General features: G+C 39.9%; 1 protein-coding gene across 1 annotated transcript in view; it reads right to left on the reverse strand.

Moving 5' to 3' along the window:
* SLC1A2 (solute carrier family 1 member 2) overlaps positions 1-10,887 on the reverse strand; it is a 95,215-nt gene extending 84,328 nt beyond the window's left edge. Inside the window, exon 1 of the mRNA XM_087719753.1 lies at positions 10,557-10,887. Within this exon, the coding sequence (XP_087575879.1) occupies positions 10,557-10,573 (17 nt within the window). The 5' untranslated portion in view covers positions 10,574-10,887. The remainder of the gene's footprint in view (positions 1-10,556) is intronic.
* Between the last annotated feature and the right edge of the window lie 5,191 nt (positions 10,888-16,078).

The raw sequence follows: 16,078 nt of genomic DNA on the forward strand, positions 1-16,078 counted from the left end.
AACTGCACAAGAATGCAGTTCTCATAAGGAAACTCTACATGGATTATTTTCCCATCTAAGTCTTCCATATAGTTATATATAATCTAGAATTCAAAATGATGGATAGAAAATCTACTACTATAAACGAGGTAACCTTTCAGTAACTTTTTCTGTAAATGTTCTTTTCCCATTCTGGAAGAGGAAAAGATGAATTTCACCAATCCCTCTTTCCATTTGATCCCCCCCAACCCCCCCCCAGTAATGTCAAAGCACCTGGTATGCCCAAATATGGCAGGTAGCATACTGCTTTTCTTTTGCCTTTCAGCTCCACCCTAGGAGCCTCCCAGGCAGAAAACCATTTTTGTGTTGCATTTTTGCTGATAAATAAATGAAGGGAGACTAGTATAGATCTATTTCAAGCTATTTAGCTCTCATCAGCTAGCCATACCCTTACTGGGATTCAAACCTGGGCTGTTTTTACATATTAGGCATATTAGGCCTGATAAGGGAGGAGAGCTTGTGGCTTAGAAGTTAATATAACTGCCCAACATGTAAAAGCAGCCCAGGTTTGAATCCCAGTAAGGGTATGGCTAGCTGATGAGAGCTAAATAGCTTGAAATAGATCTATACTAGTCTCCCTTCATTTATTTATCAGCAAAAATTATATATATATATATATATCTATATATATATATATCTATATCTATATCTATATCTATATATCTATATCTATATCTATATCTATATCTATATCTATATCTATATCTATATCTATATCTATATCTATATCTATATCTATATCTATATCTATATCTATATATATATATATATATATATATATATATATATATATAATATATATATATAACCACTCCCCCCCCAGCTCTTTGAAGCAGATCAAATTATAGAAGACCAAAGCAGGAATACAAATTAACAACTAACACTTTCTTCCCTACAAAAAAGTTTTATAGAAAGCCCTTCTTGTAGCACAGCTTAGGATCCTGGTTTCTATTAGGACAACCTTGGAGATAAAATTAACCCTGGAGCCAAACAGAGGAACCACCTCTTCTTCTTCCTACCATCCTACCATTTCATTCCAGTATTTTATGCCTGGAATGAAATATCTTTTTGTTAAAGTAAGGTCTAACGGTTCATTTCTAAAACAGGTTCCATCCCCTAGGAACTACCTAACTACCTTTTCCAATTCTATTGTTTCCAGGTTATAACTCTTCCTTATTAGGCAATAAACTCTTCATCTAATGCCCCCCAAAATACATCATCATCCCTGTTCTGCTCCCACTTGTGCCATAAAAATATCCAGAGGTTTAGTTAAGAAAAAGATATGTCAGGTCAAGCTCAGCAACTGGTGTCTTTATGAGTACAAGCAATTTTTTGTCATTTTTTCCCCAAGCTTTTATTTAAATTGACCCTACAGTCTTGTAATTTATTTGTGGTCTTCTGCCCAAATACTAACAGCTTAGCTTTCCAATCCACACAAAAAGTTGACCAGGTGCTATTATTTGTTGAAATGCAACAGGATTAGAAGACAAATACTTTCCAAATCTCTGAAGTCATGATTTCATATGAGTCCATTCTTTCTGACCCTTGATTGCCAAGTGAGATAAAATAAAGAACAAGGCATATAGAGTCCTGGTATTGCATACCAACATTGAAGTGAAGCTTTGTGCTCCATGGATTTTAATGTTCTTAAAAACTGACTTGATTGCATCACAATAGCACTATTCAGGCATTCCATATGTGATATTAAATAACACAGGTGACAAGGAAGGCACTAACTTATCTTAGTGGCCCACACACCCATTCTGCTTTCCATATGTACATTGAGGAACTCTGCAGACCCTTATCTATCTGGTGAAGCTCTCCACATAATTTACATTTTCATGATTCAAAACCACTTAAGGAACTCTCATGTACAAAAGACTTCTCTTTGCAACTGAAACTTGCAGGTACAAAAAGGTTTCTCTTTGCAACTGATCACTTTGAGGGATAAAATATTAGTTGAAGGAATCGGAAATAAATGTAGACATCCCATCCTCCAACTCTTATAGCGAAAGAAATACCCTTGTTGTTTTCAGGTAAAAAGTTGTGGACCAACATTTCCAAGGAGGCTTGTAGCATCTTCTAATTAATGGATTTAACATTGAAAATGTTACTGCGAATGAGAAAAGAATTACATATGAGGAGAAAATACATTGAAGGCATAAATTAAGTACGATTAAAATGAAGACAAAGCCTATAAAAAATAAAGGATGATACAACCAATCCTGCATGTTCAATGTATTTTCCACCAGTTCTATAACTAAGTTATCAAAGTGTCCTATTTAGAAGACAGTAAACAATCTTCAAGGCTTTCTGAGCTACCAACAACAACATCACATGACAGAAGATAAATTCTTTGCAATTAAAATTAGCAATAAAACTAGAGAATTTAATACAAGATGTGTACTAATTCAGGGTCACCTGATGCTTTGCCGGAGGGCAAATGCTACAGCTTGGCAAAGAGAGAGGCACCTTTTTTTTTCCTTTCTGGAAGGCAAGGTTGGAAACTTCTATCTCAACTGTTGCCAAGCATTAGCTCCATCTGGTGCAGATGCCATGGCTTTAATCTCCAGCAGCAAAATATTTTACTTACTCAGCAACTCAGTGCCTGATAGTTGGTGAAGTAGTAGCCGTCTGTCTTTCTAGTAAATCAAGAGTAGGAAACTTTATGGCCCATGAAGTCTCCTCTGAGCATAAACGCTGAAAAGACAGATCGGTCTCCTGATCTTTTTAAATGAAAAACATGACAACTGTAAGGAAAGTTTCAAAATGGACGCTTACAGCAATAACCCCTCCCAAGCGCTCCTCATTCCCAAGCATTTGATGTATCTTAGCTACTTTGTGGCTTGCCTAATACCAGAAAACATTAAATACAGAACTTGGCTATCAAAGGTTGCCCATTTCCAGCTTTAAAAGCAGTGGAAATTATTTTCTTGTTCACTGGAAGTGCATCAGCTGCTACCAACCTGCTGCACAAATTGATAACTTATGGACTAGAACGGAATAACAGATGTTGGTGCTAGCTTGTTCACAAAATACCAGTGCATGCTACCAAACTTACTGAAGCCAAAGGCTCTATTATATTGAGCGTGGCTGGATTGTAAAGATGAGCCACAAGGAGGAGGAAGTAATGTTTCAATTTTATCCTGACATGTGTTAACCCAGACAACATTTTTATGTACACTATTATTTAATTGTCTGGGAAATTATGGACTTCCCCTCCCTCCAACCCCAGTGTAGGTTTTGTCTGGTGTAAACTTGCACAGTGATAGCCAGATATTTGGAATCAGATTTGGGAAGAAAACAATGGATTTTTTAAAGCACACGTTGTAAAGCACACATGTCTAGCCAATTCAACATTGAAATGCCATTTATATATATGGCCTATTTCTGCATTCCTTGGGAATATTACCATCATTCCTAGCCAGTAAAATGGAGCTATTATGGTTTCATAATTTCTCCATGAACCTCGACCCCTATAACCCTGGGTGACAGTTGAGACATTGCTAAGAAGCTAGAAACTGATTTTATCTTCTTTCTGATATGATGATCTAGATCGAACCTTTGATGACACCTTATAGATAACAGCCTCCTTCATTCCACTGGACAAAGAAGTCAAGAGCCTTATGCAACTGAAGGTCCTGAGTGGAGTAGAAGTATTTCTAGTATTCAACTAGAAGTATGCAAGCAATCTCTCCAGTCTTTCCACTCCTTAATCTACCACAAGCCTGAAAATTTTGCTGCTTCCTTGTTAGGGGATTTTTCTTCCATCAATCCTCTAAGTCAGTGATAGTGAACCTTTTCAGGACAGAGTGCCCAAACTGGAATACATATACATGTGTGTGCTGGAGCACCAGAAACTCAAAGACCAGCTTGCCAGTGTGCATGCACGTGTCGGCCAAATGGCCTGAAAATGGCCTGGTCTTCGGGTTTCTGGCACGCTTATAAGCATTGCACGTGCCGGAGCAACAGAAACCCAAAGACCAGGCCATTTTCAGGCCATTTGGGGGCATTTTGGGGCCATTTTCCAGTGTCCGGCACCCACAAAAAAACCAGCTGGCTGCATGTGTGTGCCAGACACTGGAAGAGCAGTTGGTGACAGCACATGTGCCCACAGAGAGGGCTCTGTGTGCCATCTCTAGCACTCGTGCCATGGGTTCGCCATCATAGCTCTAAGTCCATAGAGGGAACTGCTGCAGACGTCTTCTGTTTCATGCTCTCAATAGATGTCATGGTTATAAATACACCAGGGCTCTGCTTCAGAGCCTCTTGTTAACTACTAGATGTGAACTGATTCCTAATCAATGGATATATTGTTATAGGCCTTGGCTTTTTCAGATACATTCAATATATTATTAAGATAATAAGTACTGGATGGCAGAATTGGATTATGCTTAGAATTGTTCCAATCAGTTTTCAGATGCTGGTTGGTAGCAAACAGCCTGGACGGTTCCAGTGGATAAGTTACTTTGGGGAACTGATGAAGGAAGTAAAATGTTGCTAGGTGCTCTCCATCTCTTAACAGTTTTTGTTATTTCTCACATAATGTTATGTCACTCAGAAGTGTTTGGTTACAACTGCCATCACTTTTACTTAGTAAGTTATAGTTTAAATAATACATTTCTATAATTGCCAAATGTAGCCATCTTAATAAAGTCCTGCTAAGAATACTTCTCTGATAGGCATGCATGGATATGTCTATGTAGCCATGGCAGCTCCGTTTACGAAACACACCTACTCCAAAATATATGCAATCATTGCTCTAGTACCCTTCCATAAGTAACTGAAATCTGCTTTATTTTAGTAACTCTTTAGCTTCAGCTGTTTGACGTATGGCATCTTCTATGGGTGCTAATTTGGACATTTGTACTTTTGATTTTATCATTTTTCTTTAGTCCTGTACCTCAACCAGAGTTCTTCAAGAATGAGGTGAGTTATAAATGTTGTTAATAATAAATATCACAATAATGGCCTTGGTCTATGCCTACAATTCTTTTGCTTTTGCTTTTATATTCCAGATAATTTATTTCAATTATCAACCGCCCAGTGTCTTTAGTCCTTGTTTGTTGCATAAGATTTGCTCAAGCCAGAACTGAAGAAGCTTCTTACATGAGAAGCAAAACGTCTTCAAAGAAAAAAAAAAACAAAGTCCAGTTGCCTCCTGAAAAAGCACCTATGGGATTCCCTAGACTATTTGCTCAAGACCAAATTTTAACATGCAGGAAACCACTTTATACTAACCACTTGTTAGCTTATCTGGTTGAGGATCCCCTCAATCATTCTCAATAGGAATATTCCCATTTTCCTGTCTGGAGCATTCCACTGAATCTAAGGCATGCATTAAATTTAAAGAAAAGCTTAATATATATATATATGGTAGATAATGACTACAATGGGACATGGTAATGACTCTAGAAGCATATTGTGAATAACTATTTTTACTCCACAATGTAGTGTGTGTGTCTGTGTCTGTGTGTTTGTATTTGAACTAATGATTTGGAAAATAGAAAGTTTGATTTATTTGAAGTCCACACAATGTATTTTAGAGCAATCTAAAAACAATAATGAGAGCTATAAACTGTGTAATTTTTCTATCCATTTATAGTTTTTATGCTAAATTTTAAAAATACATTTAGGCTAACAGATTTGGATTGCAAAAAAACATATAGAACTAGACAGGGACAAAGGACAAGAGATACAGAAGACCCTATGCTCTGCTACTTTTTAGTGATTATATACATTTTAGTAGTCCACATATAATAGCCCTGATATATTCCATATATTTTTAATGAACGTTTGACAAAGACTATATATATATATATATATATATATATACATACATACATACATACATACATACATACATACATACATACATACATATATATATATATATATATATATATATATACACACACACACACATACACATACATATACATATATACACACATATACATATACATATACATATACATATACACATACATACAGTATTTAGTCTTTTTAAGGAAGGAAACCCTTGTTGGCTTGGTGATTTTTTTGAACAGCAATTCAAGGTTTTTTAACCTTCCCCACCAGATGCTATTTGTATGGTGAATTTGTTCAATTTCATTCTGAGAATGTTACTGCTAGCCCAGTCTATGCAGAAGGATTCTAAATTAGAGATGGAATTGTGAGTGTATGCAAGCTCATTCTAAGTATACAACTTCTTGCAAATTTCATTGTGCATTTAGCCTGAAGACCTCAAAAGAACATCTGTAGGAATATATACTGCCCTAAAGATAATGTGACTTAGAAGCTGAGCCTGACTTTTGGTGATTGCACCTATGCAGGGTTTCCCCCCCCCCCCCAAGCAGCATTACGAAAGTAGTTAGCTGTAGCCTTCTTCCAGGATATTGAGCCTCTCAATCTAGCCAACAGCTCTAAAATCCCTACTTGATAAGGGTTATGGAAAGAGTTGAAAGTACATTTACCTGAATTTCTCTTAAGATATTTGCAAACAGTAAGGTTGAGGTGTAGGCATGTTATCCAATTCCACTAGTTCTAAAATGAACATCTACAAAAGTCTTAAATACAATGTTTTCACTAAGCCTAGCCACACACTACAGATTATATATCCATTAAACAATATCGATCCTATGATGAATTTCTTGTGTGATATTTAGGCTAGGATAAACGTGGGAATCAGAATGCCTCCCTGAAGTGAACCAACAGATTAACAAATAAATATGTCCCACAATCTCCAACACATCGTGACATATCATGGTAGTGTCTATCCACATATTATCCCTATTATCTATCTTTTGGGCTTTTCTGACCTCAGCAGCTTTTTTTTAAAGTAACTTTAAATAGTATGTTCTGGTTCTTTTTAGCATTTTAAAGATTTATTTTTTCAGTTCATTCACTGCAGCCATGTTTTGTAAAATAAAAACGCACATGAGTAATTCATCGTAGTTCAAACTTTCTGGTCACTACTAGGTACCTTTTGCTTTGCTTTTTCTCTCCTGAACAGCATTTCTCTCAGAGAAGTGAAGGAATATATGAGCTGAAAGTTAGATTTTCTGCTATACATATGCCTGCCTTATCAAATTATTGTACTTTAGAATCCAAAGTCTACACATCAGGGGTGGGTTTCAGGCGGTTCACGGCGGTCCCCGCGAACCGGTTGGTCGGCGAACCCGGAAGTAAGTAACTTCCAGGAACGCCGAAGGGTCCACCCGCCTGCCCACGTTTCTTACCCGGTTTTGGCGAGTTCTGCGTTTCCACGCATGCGCAGGATGCATACAGCGCCTGCGCGATCCTCCAGGAGCAGCTGGAGCATCGCACAGATGCTAGTACGCATGTGTGCACTGCGCGCGTGCACAAGGACGCCGCCAGCCCCATTCCAACCGAACCGGTTGGAACAGGGCAAGAAACCCACCCCTGCTACACATGCATTAAGCTTTTCAGGCAGCAGTGATAGATGATAGAGAGATGATAGAGAGATAATAGATAGACAGACAGACAGAAAGATAGGTAGACAGATTTCTATTTCCAACTCTTGTATCTCTAAACTCTAATAAAGCAGCTCATTTGCTAAGGAATAAGTGACAAACATGATGAGAACTTATATAATAAAAGTACAAAAATGATAGTTCTCCATGTTACTAAACGGACATTTCCTATAAGTATGAACTATAGCAATGTTTGTCAACCTTGGTAGCTTGAAGATGTGTGGACTTCAATTCCCAGAATTCCCCAGCATAGCTGATTGGGGAATTCAGGGAAGTGAAGTCCACATATCTTCAAGCTGCCAAGCTGCAAATGCTTCAATAGTGGTGCCCACACCTCTGCCCGACATGTGGCAGAATACTCCGAGCCCGTACAGGCCTCACCAGCCACCTGAGGACACACCGTGGACAGCCCACAACCCATTAGATGTCAAGGTCCTCTTTGAAAATGATGGACAAACATCATAATGTTTTAACTCTGTAAGTAGGTAACTCATGGCAAGTTTCACTGCAAAGTTATGATATGTGTATCATTGCTCCCCAGCCTCTAGAGAACCATAGGTTCTTTATTTTTGTGACATAATGCAGCTTTAATGAGCTGGGTGTCTAACTCAAACACTGTATCAGCAGTATATGTCCTCAGTGCCTCATTCAGTCTCTTTCATTCACATACAGTACATCTGATATGTGGGTCATAACATAATTGCTGCTGATAGAGATGTCAACAATTACTCAGATTCACTCATATTAGACACTATATTATCTAGCTGTTGGCCAGTATGTTCTTGTAAGCTGAAATGGGACTCAGAGCTTTGTGGGAAACAAAGTCAATGTCTTAACATGGTATGCCAATCAAGCTATCAGGTTAAACTCTAATGAAGCACCTCATTTGCTGGGGAATAGCATGAGATGTGAGGGCAGTCATTGTCTTTTATCAAGTTTGATTTACAGTTAACTAGTATGAACTCGGTCATTAAATATCAATGACAACAATGATTTATCTGGAAGAGAAAATGTAAGCCTTTTGGGAAACGTGTCACAACAGGACAATTCTGCTAACATCAAGCATTTTCAAATGGCATGTCACCAATTGGAAGCACCAGTCAATCGGTAGTTTTTCTATATTACTTAATGATGGACTGATTGACTGGGAATGCTTTATAGAAAGGAAGAAACAACCTGTTGTGTTTTAACGTGTTGTAGATCCCTGCTGCCCCAGGCATAATTTCACAAGAGTGATCCACATTCCTTTCCTTCACATACTGATGGGGATGCATTTTCCAAAACTGGCATTTGTGTTTTATTGTACTAATCTAATGGATTAGATGTACTGGGGCGGGAGACAGAGGTCAGCAAATACTAAAAAAACAAAACAAAAAAAGACTAAGTGGGATCAGTGGGTCCTGTTTAACTAGGTCACATAAACATGGTAAATGCATTATTTATATCTGCAGGATGCATGGAAAACAGGGTTAATAGCAATGAATTATTAAATTGATGATGCCTATGAATATCCCTTGTTTTGGTATCTGTTACTTGCTTTTATTTTACTTGACAATATTTAACTGAGCTAAATCATTGTAAAAGGAAATTCTACAGTTCCTAAAAGCAAAGTTCCTAAATCAGATTTTGAAATTCCCTGGTCTTTTAAGGAAAAGTTCTAAGGTTTATAATAATTTCATATGAATAATATCCCCACAGAGTCTCTGCCTCTTCCCCCGAAGAGCATACCGCATCGTGCAAAGCTTTAAGAAATTCCCCGAGGATCCCCATCCGGCTTTTAGCCAGAAAAAGTTTTTTTCCTTCTCTCAAGTCGCGCAACAGTTCTCAGCAAAGCGCCTCGAAGTTACAGGTTGCTTTAAATCGCCTTTCAGCCGCTTGTCCGAGGACAGGACCGGCAGCCTATTTCTGCGCAGCCTCAATTTCGCTCTTACATATCCCGCGTTTACAAGATTTTCTCCGGAGCTGATCACACTGATCCAATCTGACAGCAAGCTCCGCCGAGCTCAAGGAGGGATAGCCCGGCGCCTAATACTTGCAGGACAAACCGGTGGAATCCCGGACACGACTTTCCACTGCAAAAAACCATTCCCCAAAGCCAAAGCACCGAAGTTAACTTGGGCCTCGGGAAACCTTTCGCAACAGGCAGCAAACAACTAAATACTTTCAAAAGTATTTTCCTACATAGCAGAGGGTAACGCCAAAAAACGTATGGTAGCTTGCTCTGGAATAGGGTAAGCTGTTGGGTAACCCCTACGACTCCCAGCGTGGCGACATCCCGGTTGCCTTGGCTTTTGCTGGCACGTTTAATTGTCGATCCCGTTGGGAAACTTCGTAAATCGCCACCTTTCGCTTTTCTATTCTGAGCTTGTTTTCGATTCCTGTTTTTAGAGCGCCGCTCTTAAGAATTAAATCCCACCTTCTGCAATGCAATGGAGTCTCTGAAAGATTTGAGATTAACACCCTGGCAGGCCACCTCTGCAGATCTGTCTTAAAATAGCTCCAATGAGATTCCCAGGTAAGCGGCAATTTCCAGGTTTCTTCTGGTGCTATTTTACACAGATCCCACTTTGAATGTAAGGGGGTGGGGGTACTCTGAGGTAAGGGTTGAATGGCCAGGCCAGGCTCTACAATGCTTTACTCCGAAGAAAGTCCCACTGATCTCACTAAGGGATTTCCTCTGTAAAGAATCCCGGTCTAGATAATCTCCTTGGAGGTGGGGTGGGTGGGATGGTTTGCTAACGTTTAGCCTTGCAAGGATTACAGAAGTCAAGGCTGATATGAAATGGGCAGCCTGCCTTCCCGAAGGGGGCTCCTTTTTGAAAGACGGTTCTACCACAGCTCTAGGCTGCCATTGCACGCCTCTTTTTTAGCCGCCGGGGAAAAGGACCGCGGAGACGCTGCTCTCCGTTTAACAACCCCGTAAAATGAAACTCTCTTAAGCCGTTGCACGCTCTGGCAGCAGACCTCGACCTTCCCGTCCCCACCCCTCCCGGCAAATTCAAGTTCCCCGTCCCGCCTCACCCTTCCGTCGATGCCATGGTGGTGCCGTGCGAGCCCCCCTCGCTTCTCTTTCTCCAGAAATCTGGGGGCTTCCACAAAGCGCGGACGCTTTCAGCGGGGAAGATTCAGGACGCTCCCTTCGGTCTTATCTTTGGGCGTCGGGGACCCCTCGGTGGTTCCTGCCTTGTATAATCCTCCCGGCTCTGAAAAGCCAGCATCCAAGAAGCTGGACTCTGAAGAGCAAACCCCCGCTGCTGCTTCTACCGCCGCCGCCACCTCCACCTCTTCTTCTTCTTCCTCCTCCTCCTCTTCCTTGGCTTGGAGTGAAATTTCTGAACGTCTTCTGGAAGCTTGAATGCCTTGGTGGAGAAGGGGAGTGCGAACGAGAGGGGAGGGGGAGTGAGAAAGAGAGAATGGAGGAGGGGGAGGGAAATCCAAAAGCCCACAACCCCCGTGAGGAAAGGCTACGATCAATGGGGAAACGACAAGGCTTAAGCAGTGCCCGTGCCAGGGCTTTGATTCTTCGCTTTCTACGCTCACCCGGAGAGCTAGCTGGGATTATTTGTTTGTGTGTTTGTGTGTGTGTGTGAGAGAGAGAGACTGGAGGAAGGGGGGTTGTGTGTTATGTATGAACGCGTTGTGAGGCGGTGGGTGATCTCACATTGCCATGGTGTCGGCTGAGGCTGGATTGGAAGGTTTAACGGTGGATTTGCAGACTCTCCCTCTATTTTAGGCAAGAGCTGACATCACTAGCGGTTGCCTCGCCGGCAAATCCCCCAGCCTCTTATTTGTAAAGGAAAAGCCCTCCCAGACGAACGCGCGCCAGGATGCATAGGAATGAAGGCAACGCGAGAGCGGCGCCTGGTGCACTCTCGGCGGTCTTAACGTCCAAACCCCTGAAGAAACGGGGTGTTCCTCGTTAATTCGATATTATTATCACTACTACCTTCCCTCCCTCCCGGGCTGGCTGGGAAAGCGGAGCGAAAGCGATTAAGTGATAACGTGAGGAGAGAGGGAAAAAAACCGCTTGGAATCTCAATCTCCCGCGCCGGCAGATTTTCCCTTTGTGCTGGCTCCGTTCCGATCCCACTCGGCGGTGGGGGCTGCAAGAACACGCGCCTTCAAGAAGGAATACAACACCCATATACAACGCCGCATCTCCTTTGTAGCTGTATGCACCGGTCCTCCCCCTTCCATTCCCAGTGCATTTTGTTCAGACGCGAACCCTCCTGCCCCCTCCCCAATCCTTCGCTATATGGCCAGGAATCTGGGCATCGTTATAAGCCTAGCTAATTAATAGCAATAGCAATATAGCAATAGCAATAGCAGTAGATTTATATACCGCTTCATAGGCCTTTCAGGCCTCTCTAAGCGGTTTACAGAGAGTCAGCATATTGCCCCCAACAATCTGGGTCCTCATTTTACCCACCTCGGAAGGATGGAAGGCTGAGTCAACCCTGAGCCGGTGAGATTTGAACCGCTGACCTGCTGATCTAGCAGTAGCCTGCAGTGCTGCATTTAACCACTGCGCCACCTTGGCTCTTAATACTAGTAGTCAATATTATTCACTTCGTTATCGGGCTTGAAATCCTGGCATTAGCCTACCACGCGAATAGTAAGCGTCGCTTTGGCCAACGGGGAAAGAGTTAAAACATCTTCCATCCCCACCCCGAGCTGTCATTTATTTCTTCTTTAAAACATGCCCGGGTTTGCGATTGGAGCGCGCCATCCGAGGGGCCGATGAGCGATAATGAATTAATACCAGGCGAGGGCAAAGCGGCATGCGCGTGCCCGCGCTCTGTCGCGCGCTCTCAATAAGCTGCTCCGGCGCTGGCTTCGTTTAGCTGTAGGGCTGTAATCTCACACACGCCCTTAGAAGAGAGAAGGCTCCCTTAGTGCAAAGGCATTGCGGCTGAGAAGGGAGCATAAAGTTTAATTTCTGGGGACACCAGGTGGGGGGAAAGCAGCCTTTTATGACGGAAGGGTGCAATTTAGGATCTCATGCTTGGTGCAGCAGGTTAGAAACTGGATGGGATTAGAATGCATGTTTGGGGTTGGATGTTAAAAGGGTGAAAATTGATGGTTTTGAAAGGCATCAAATCAATCAATCAATCACTCTTATCCATTCTCCAATGCAAAAGGGAGTGATTTGGCCCAATTACTCTTCATATGGGCCCTGGGAGCTATAGTACTTTTTCATATATAGGCTTCAAGAATTGATATCATTCAGTGTTGGGGGTAATTCAGGACATTTTGGAAAATTAAGAATAAAGTTTGTAAAACTATTCTCCCAACTTCTCTTTATTGCTTGCATAATGTGTGTGTGTGGGGGGGGGGGTAGTATGTTGCAGGTAATCTTAAGAATTTTATTTTATGCTGCTGAATTTGAACAATTCTTCAATGGTTCTGTGGGGGAGTATCTTACAAGTAGCATCTTCGGCCAGTGACTATAGCAAAAATTCATCTAAACGAACCCACTGTGCAATTCCACTTCAGAAAGTGGAATTTACACTTTAAAATTCCACTTTAGTTTACACTTTTTCTGAAAGTATAAACTAAATCACCTAAGCAGAATTAATTTGTCAAGTGGGGAAATGGAACGTTATCCTTTTGCAATACAGAATTCCAAGATATATTGACTATATCAGCAAAATCTTTTATTGAATCAGTCTCAGTGGAAATAAATGTAATCTTTAGAGTAGCACAGCATTCTTGATTAGATTGGGTGAACAAACCAAGCAACTTTGGAGTTGGGATGAGAGACCACTTCCAAATAAATTCATAGTTCTGCATCCACTTCAATTTTCTGTGAATTTGATTGTTCCCAGAAAACTGCAGATAGATACATTGAATGCTTTTGGATAATTGATGCAAGATTATCCAATCTGATATTAACTGATGATGGTGCTAACATCTGATAATACCTGGTTGGGTGATAAAATATGTGCAAGTAAACAGCTAAGTTCAGAGAGCAACAAGGATTCCACAGTTCAACCTTGAGCTTATGTACAGTATATTCAATTGGAACTTTGCATAATTACTTGGGTTTTTTGCATCTATAAGAAGTCAGCGTCCTTAAGGCTCTGCTGATCTCTGCTTGGAGATATCATAGATCAGTGCTTCTCAAAGCAGGTGAGGGAAAAAGCTAGAGATTTATCTTTCCCTAGAAATTAAAAACATTGATTTGGTTTCCTTTTCTCTTTAAATGATTTCTTCTTAATTGGTATTCTGGGAAGTAGTAGATTAACCTCCTTAGAACAAAATAGAAAAGAGAATAATAGGTATCCTTTTAAAATGGAACATTGGTTGTTAGATCCCCAATTATTTTGCTGATGATTCTCATCAATTTGAAATGAATCAGGAGTCTGGTAACACCATTTCCAATTAACCATTTTTATTAAAAGGGCAGCATATGCTCTTGCCAGCTGGAGCTCAGTTCTTTAGATGTAGAGTGGTTAGGACGCATAAATCCACTCTGTTTGTTAAGGCCTTCTGATCTTTTGATGTGTGTGTGCGCGTTTGACAATCTATTGCACTATAATAATGGTGCAGTTTCATTGTTCTAAAACAGCCACCTTGAACTGTTAATTGAATTTCCTGGAAAGTTGAAATTAATGCTACTTTGTCCTTATTTGAGATCCTGATACCAAACTCATATCCATTCATTCTTTTTCACAAAGTCTACATGTTTCTTCAAAGTACAATTGAAAGGAGTATTGCTGACAGATGAAGGTGTATGAGACATTGGAAGAAGAGCATGTGTGGACACTTCTTTTTTTAATGAAGTTACTGGGACTGGTGATGGTGCTGTTGATATAAATAAGGGGGTAAAGTAAGCCTCTGGATTTCCCCAGTTTAACATTGTGATTTGTTCTTGCAAGAAACTGTTTGAAGCTGGGTAATTATCTATGCAAGTGTGGGGGTGCCACCCTGGACCAGATGAATATGCCATTGTCCAGTATGGTTTGTAATATATTAATAAAGCATCTGAATGGCAAGAATTGTAGGAGACAACCAGTGGTCTGGTTTTTGTGGTTAGGCTTTTAATAGGTCCTCCCTGATCATTGATTACCTCCCACATATGCACTGCCAGTAGCATATGCAACAAGCTTATTTCAGCAGGGTCTTTCTATAATTAAGTGTAATTGAATAGTTTAAGATTAGGTTTGTAGAATAAAACATGTAACAACCCTTTTCTCTTATTATTATTGTAGCATAACCTTTCTGAGACAGGCATTTTAGTCTACCTAACACAAGGAACAGACTAATAGTCTGTAATGTTGAATGTGAAAATGTTTATATTTCCGCGGCCAAATGTCAATGCCCTATAGAATTTTTGTTTTTATCTACTGAACAGTAGAGAAAGAATCAATTGTGCAAACCAAAGAGATACGTATATATTTGAATAGTTGTCACAACACACAACATACAGCATGAGTGAGACAACCCAAAGGAAACAAAAAAGCAAACATAATTAGTATAGAATAAATGATAAAAGTTATCAGTTCTGCCTAAAGTCTAAAATAGCCCAATGTTGGAACTCATACCATGGGAATAAGAACAGTTTGACAGAGCATGATTAAACACAGAACCAGCAATTAGGAAGAAAGGTATGTTAGCTACAATGGTTGAAGTAGGCTTTGCTATAACAGCAAAGTAAGGGAATTTTTACAGGAAAGTTATTTTTTGGAAACTTGAAGACTGAATTATGATGGTTGAGAGTGTGAATAATTTAGGAAGAATAAGCTAATATAACAGCAAAACATATAACTTTGCTACCAGATGGCCAAACTTTGCAGTTAATAAAATATGGTAAAAACAGGGAAATGCCTAACTTTGCAACAGATTGTTGGGCTTTATTGTTATGTAAAGGAATTTTTAGAGGAAAGTTATTTTTTGGAAACTTGAAGACTGAATTATGAAGGTTGAGAGAGAGTGAATAATTTAGGAAGAATAAGCTAATACCAAATAGTCAATGAAGTATGCACAATTTAAGTGCACAAGGTTGAAAAAAATGTGGCCTCTGATTTCTGAAGTCCAAGAAACTAATTTACCTTGAAAATTAAGAATGGGAAGATCAACCCACAGTTACATTTTATTACAGAGAATTCTTTGTTTTCAGGATATTAGTGAGCTTTGCTTGACAAAATAATGTATTTTAATAAGTTTGTTTTTTTTATAAATTGAACTGTAACTCATTTCCGATCTGCTTTTGTCATTATTTTCAAGGACAGTTAAGCCATAAAGAACTTATCAGACTGGTGAATGCATTTGTAGGTCTTATTCTATAATATTGTCTTATACCTAATAATATTTAATCCTTAGATGTTAAGATTCCAGCATTTTATAACATTTTCATAAAATAATTTCAGGCAGCATTTTCATCACATCATTGTATGTCCGGTAGAGGTTAACAAAACTTTTTGTACTGTAATTGTTACAACAAAGCACACTTTAATTCCTCCTTTTGGCGAAATATTTATTATTTGGATTATAGCAAATGCTTTCAAAGTGCTTCTGCAAAATTCTGGAGAAGTCAAAGA

Source organism: Thamnophis sirtalis, unplaced genomic scaffold (assembly GCF_051295495.1).
Source record: "Thamnophis sirtalis isolate CommonGarterSnake01/CBP01778 unplaced genomic scaffold, rThaSir2_p1.2 scaffold_1, whole genome shotgun sequence".
Taxonomy (NCBI): Eukaryota; Metazoa; Chordata; class Lepidosauria; order Squamata; family Natricidae; genus Thamnophis; species Thamnophis sirtalis.